This window comes from Lycium barbarum, chromosome 4 (assembly GCF_019175385.1).
Source record: "Lycium barbarum isolate Lr01 chromosome 4, ASM1917538v2, whole genome shotgun sequence".
Classification (NCBI taxonomy): Eukaryota; Viridiplantae; Streptophyta; class Magnoliopsida; order Solanales; family Solanaceae; genus Lycium; species Lycium barbarum.
Window position 1 is genome coordinate 139,125,985 of NC_083340.1, and position 6,188 is coordinate 139,132,172.

The window sequence follows — 6,188 nt, forward strand, 5'->3', positions numbered from 1 at the left end:
ATTAAAAAAGAAAAGAAAAGAGATAAGTACTACATTTATTACTAATAATAAATATTTTAAAAACATTGCATCCCAATAAATTAGGAGTCTCTTTTTACGGAGCACTTAAGTTTTCTTTAAAATTGTATTTTAAAGCTAGACAATCTTGTTTTCTCAACAAATATACCTTTGATACATTTTTAGTATATAGTATATATTAGATTGTGATAGTTTTATATAAAAGTAAAATTCCATTAGCATGTCATATATATTGTGGATATGTAGATTATATCAAATATAATACTCCCTCCGTTTCATTTTACGTGAACCTTTTCTTTATTAATCCGTGCTAACTAACTAAAACCCGGCACCCGGTTAGCCCGAGGTGTAGCCCCTATCCAGGTAGGGCTGGGCCGGACACCCTTTTCCCTCCCCAAGCCTGGCCCCTAGCATGGCCCCGAAACTACGACCCGGCCCGGCCCCCATGTGGCCCACGTTTAAATGGCCCGGCCAGGCCCGACCCACTTGACAGGCTTACCTTAGAGGTTTCATGATACAATGTCGAAAGGTCTAGTTATTTACATGAAACATTTATGTCTTGTTATTATGTATGATTACGCACTACTATTATTTTGGAACTTATAGTTTATGATATAAACCATATGTTCTCCTTCCAAAGTTATGAGAATGATTTATGAAATGTTACATGCATATTTATGGTAATTAAAGGCAGATAGATCTATGTGTTTCGCTGGATGAAATTCAAAGATGTAGAATGCTGGTTTATCACTTGCTCCTTTATATTTGGGGCGTCTAGAAGAGACCTATAGGCAACTTTGCATTCTCCAAAATTTGAAGTTCAAACATTTCCAGTCTATTATTTTTAACATCTTCTTTGTATATAAGAAGCAATGCTTGTACCTTGAGACGTACTCCTTCCCTTATATCGTGAAACACATTGCTCCCTTTGAATCATTAACACACAAAAACTAGAGGAAAGGCATCTCACTTTGTTGATGGCGTTGTGAGCAAGAAAGGCCACGAAAAAGAAGTAAAAGTGGTGAAAAATGGAATAGTAGTACGTAATCAGAACAATGGTCACATAACCTTTCATCCTTTAGGTGAAAAATGACAAAAAGAAAAGAGAATATATCCATTGCTTCCTTTCAACTCCACCTTCTCACACCATGGAAAATTATCTATACTTGTTTCCTTATAATTATATATTCTTACAAGTAGGTATACACACAAAAATAAGCTAAACAATATGATAGAAATGTCACCACCATCTTGCTCTTTCATATTTGGAGTTGTTCTCTTGTTTTTATCAGTATTTTCATTTACAAATATTCATGCTCATCATTGCACTGAAGGATTCTTGTCAGAAGCGAACCAGAGAAATCTAACTATAACATTTTGCAAGCGATATAAAGAAAGCAATGCAGTCGAAATAGCGATGGATCTACGCGAAAAGTCTCGAAGACTTGACGTAATGGTGGGAGCTAAGTTAGAGAAAAAAACGGGGTGGCTAGCCTGGGGTTTGAACCCTGGTTCAGAAGCTAGAATGGTTGGGACACAAGCTCTCATAGGTAGGGTTGTCGAATGAGCAGGTTAGGTTAGGCCGAATTTGGGAGGGTTAAAATGGCTGAGTTAATAAATTAGCTGTTATTGACCTGCTCAAAAGTTATTTGGGCTGAAATGGGCTATAAAGCGGGTCATAACCCAACCTGCCCAATTCTTACTAATTTTAATTGTTTGGTTTGTTCTTTTATAATTTTTTAATACCTAATTAAACTATTTTGTTTTAACTATTATACTATATATAACATATCAAATGAAAAAAATATCTTTTTGTAAATATTCTCACGAAATTTCTCGTGCTTTGGCTACATATCAACTCAATTTTTGATAGGCTGAATGAGCCGATCTATTAAATAGGTAGGTCAATAACCAACCCAAACTTGAATAAATTGGGTAGGTTATGTTATAATTGGCTAATTTTGCCACATCTGCTCGTAGGTATCAAGAACATGAATGGGGAATTACTTTGGGATAAATACAACATCACAAGGTTTACCAAGATAGGTTGTCAACTCTTGCCTTCTGCCATTGACTTGATCATAAGCAATTCCAGTTTCAATTTCAGTTACATTGAACATCTTCAGTATTATGTCATACAAGCAAGTATTGTTCTTCCACTGAAATATGATGTGTCGAGATTAAATCATGTGTGGCAAGTTGGAATTGATGTGGCAGAAGGAAAGGAACCAAAGATGCATCCTAAAGAACTAAGGAATTATGATAGCACTGAGACAATTAACTTGAGGACTGGCAAAGGTCGAGGCAATAGAGTTCATGCATCTTCTCGAATAAGAAAAGTAAGTCAGGCTTCTACTACTTTTGAATATGGATAAATAATTTATTTTGGTAACTCCATATGCATATATAACAATAGGAAAAATTACATCTCAATGCATTTTTATGATCTATTTTACAAAATATGACAAAATGTATACATATAGTACACATATAAGATACGTAGTATAATATACATACCTATACATATAGTATACATATTCAGTGTATAAATTTTGTAAGTTTCTAACTATATTGATAAATAAGTTTGATTGAACTGTACATATAAGTTTCCCAATATAATTAGCCGCGGTATATGTAGAATGCGCACAATTTTGTTATATTGGTCAACGGAGTATTTGCACGAAGAAGAAAAAAGAACAAAAATAAAAAGGTTCTCGTAGAATCTGATTATGTAACCCTCTTTCTTTTTAATCAATTCCAGCAAAACAATACATCTTTTTATTCTTAGAAACAATTTAACTTTAGACCGCATTTACCATCATGATTTTATAGACTGAGAAATGTCATAGCTTGTTTGAAACCTCAAATTCAAAAGCCTTATAAAAAAAAAAAAAAAAAAAACTTTGTGTCTAGTCAAATAGGTTTATATAAAATGAAATAAAGGAAGTAAAATTTAGAAATTCCAACTATTAAAATACGCATAAAATGAGATAAATGGATAAAAGTAAATCAGAATTTTCGTTCGTTTTAAAGTAAAAAAGGTGAACAATAGAATAAGCATCTAATATTTCATATACCATCAAAGGATGTGGTGCAGCGGATGGGGCTTATTTTTCCTTAGCCAGAGGTACGTTTGACGATATGGAAAAAAATTTGGTGGGGAGTGCTTTTCCTAGAAATGGGCCTTACGCAGCGCCATATAATCGGACTCTAATGGGGGTACCAGATGGAAAAAATAAAATAAAATAACTAATACTCTATTTCTTATTATCGGTATAAACGGCACGTGTTTCTGTACAGACAAATATACTAACATCAACATAAAGAACTCGCATGTTGTGATATTTTTGTTGCATAATGATGAATTGAGAATATTATGTGCAGGTTCATGGGATATTAAATATTATTGGGTGGGGTACATTGCTACCTATTGGTGTGATCATAGCAAGGAATTTCAAAGAGTTTCCATTACATTGTCCGAGTTGGGAAAAATATCATATTATATGCCAAAGTGTTGGATACATTGTGGGTTCAACTGGCTGGGCTGTTGGAATATGGCTTGGTAGAACATCCAAATATTACTCCTTCTCCACACATGGAACTTTTGGCATCTTCATTTTCACTTTTGCAACCCTACAAGTAAGAGTCTCTCTATTGAGATCCCTTAATTATTGGTAACGTGTAACTTCGGTTCTTCTGATACTTCACTAGCATGTACTCCCTCCATTCACTTTTACTTGTCCACTATAATAAAAATATATTTTCACTTTTACTTGTCCACATTCACATATGAAGAGAAAGACAAACTTTTTTGTTTCTTGTTTTACCCTTACATTAATTACTCATTAATTTTCAAATCATTTTTCAAGTCTATTGAGACACCAATTAATATGGGTATTATGATAAAATATATACTTCATTTATTAATTATAAAGAGTCATGCATAAAATTAAAAGTGAATAAATAAAAATGAACGGAGAGAGTGTATATTACGCTTGAAACAACCAATTAGATGAGTGTTTTTGGTCCGTCTGGTACTTCACAAGCATATTTACTCTTTAACACAACACAACATTATCTATCAATTGGTTTCACAACATTTTATGCTCTCAAAAGTATACTAACATATATTTGTGTGGATATTTAAATAATACTCTCACGGTTCACTTTCGGTTGTCAACTATACTAATTTTCAGTTTTATTTATCCACTTTAGCATATCAAGATAAAAACAATTATTTTTCTGTTTACCCTTAACATTAGAACTACTAAATTCTCCAAATCATTTTCCAATATTTTTTTTGAAATGCTAATAGTCATGGGTATAATTATAATAAAATATGCACTTCATTTATCATTTTCTTAAAAGAAGTGTAAAGTCCATTGTGGACAAACAAAAGTGAAGGAAGGGAGTATATATTAATAGTGTGGAAAATTATGTATTGTTAGTGTATTTTAACCGGTCATAACAGATGATCTATGATTTTGTAAGTTGTCAAATTAGAATTATGTATTGCTGCTGGCCACTATTAACCTGACGGTGTAAAAATTTATGCATTGTGATTGCAGAAACCCTCTAAATCTACACAAAAATTATTAATGTCAACTTGAACCAATAAAAAGAGTTGCAAGTAGTAGAATAAATTATCTACTGATGATCCTAACGAGTTAAATTATTGATATCTTTTTAGCTCATATTGACAAATAAAGGTCTCTGATCATTTGGTTTGCCACACAGATGCTGGTTTTCATATCATTTAAACCGGGCGTTCGTGCCGAATTTCGTACGTATAGGAACATGTTCCATCATGTTGTTGGATATTCATTACTCGTTGTGAGTAGTATCAACATATATAAAGGGATAAGCATAATGCATCCGGATGATCCGCACTTGCTACCTATTTATTTCGGAATAGCTGGCTGCCTGGCTTTCATCTTTCTAGTCTTTGAAATTGTATCGTGGTACAGATTTTTGCATGTCAAGTTTGGTCTTGGGATTCTATGTGAAAAGAACTTACCAAACACGGACCCAAATTCAAGAAAATCTTCAAGAGAAGATGGCAAAGTTCAGCCTAGTGATACACCTAAAAACAACTAAGAGACACTAATACAGAAGCAACAAGGCAGTTGCTGCCGTTTATGGTATAGTACGTGTTTGCAGGGTCGGAGGTAGAGGGGTGCAAGGGGGTTAAATTGAACACTCTTCGTTGGAATATTATACTACTATATTAATAGGTTAAAAATAATATTTTTTCATCTATAAAAGTTGTTGAATCCTCTTAATGTAAGAATATTTTTTTTGAATCCCTTTGTTTAATTCTTGGCTCCGCCACTCTGTGTTGGACCACTTACTCGTTTCCTTCTGTTTTGGCTCGATTCTATTCTGTTTTGTCCTATTGTAAGTTTCTGTTTGGAGCCTTTTTTTTTTACATCTTTTGGTGTGGTAGAATGCATATTTTCTTGGCAAAGGCTTCTATCTATATATTCTGCAGGTGATGTAATTATTTTTTGGACTGAAAGCTTATCCAAAAAATAATTATCTGAAGAGTAGTGTCATAATCTAAAATCTCCCAAAATGACTCTCATCGTAGCTTTAGATTGGTATAGGGGATACCAACCAAAAAAAAAAAACCAATAATTAGGACGCTCTCTTCTCTCTCCTCTCCCATGCAAACCCTAACCCTAACGTAGTCACATGGTGGCACCACCTACTGGCCAGCCGTCAACGGCGGTTGGCCAGCCTTTGGATATCGCATTATCATCAAACTTCCTACCTCTACCATCAATGAAACTCCCCGCTAACAACCCTACTCACCCGCTTCCTACTATCCCGACCACTTTATATGCCAATACTTTGATAGATCCAGATGTTGTTTCCATGCATGAGTGTGATCTCATTCCCTTGAAGAAGATTACATACGTAGATGGGATTCCTTACGTAAAATGGACATCAAGTGAAGTTGCTAGAATGGAAGTGATAGAGAATCTACAATATGCAATAGTTGGAAAATTCTCATACGGTTGGCCTGAGTTGGAAGAGTTGAAGAACATCATTCCAACTCAATGTGGTGTTAAAGGAAAGTGTCAGGTTGGTTTTTTCAGCAACAGGCACGTTTTAATACGATGTACTAGGATGGAAGACTTCATTACTATTTCATCCAAAAGTGCTTT

The 6,188-nt window shown here is 34.1% G+C and overlaps 1 protein-coding gene across 1 annotated transcript; it reads left to right on the plus strand.

Moving 5' to 3' along the window:
* The first annotated feature begins 1,231 nt into the window (after positions 1-1,231).
* Positions 1,232-5,300, plus strand: LOC132636640 (cytochrome b561 and DOMON domain-containing protein At3g25290-like). Its single transcript, XM_060353596.1, has 4 exons — positions 1,232-1,568; positions 1,999-2,357; positions 3,403-3,657; positions 4,756-5,300. The coding sequence occupies exons 1-4, from the start codon at positions 1,247-1,249 to the stop codon at positions 5,113-5,115; spliced, it is 1,296 nt and encodes a 431-aa protein (XP_060209579.1). The 5' UTR covers positions 1,232-1,246; the 3' UTR covers positions 5,116-5,300.
* The last annotated feature ends 888 nt before the right edge of the window (positions 5,301-6,188 follow it).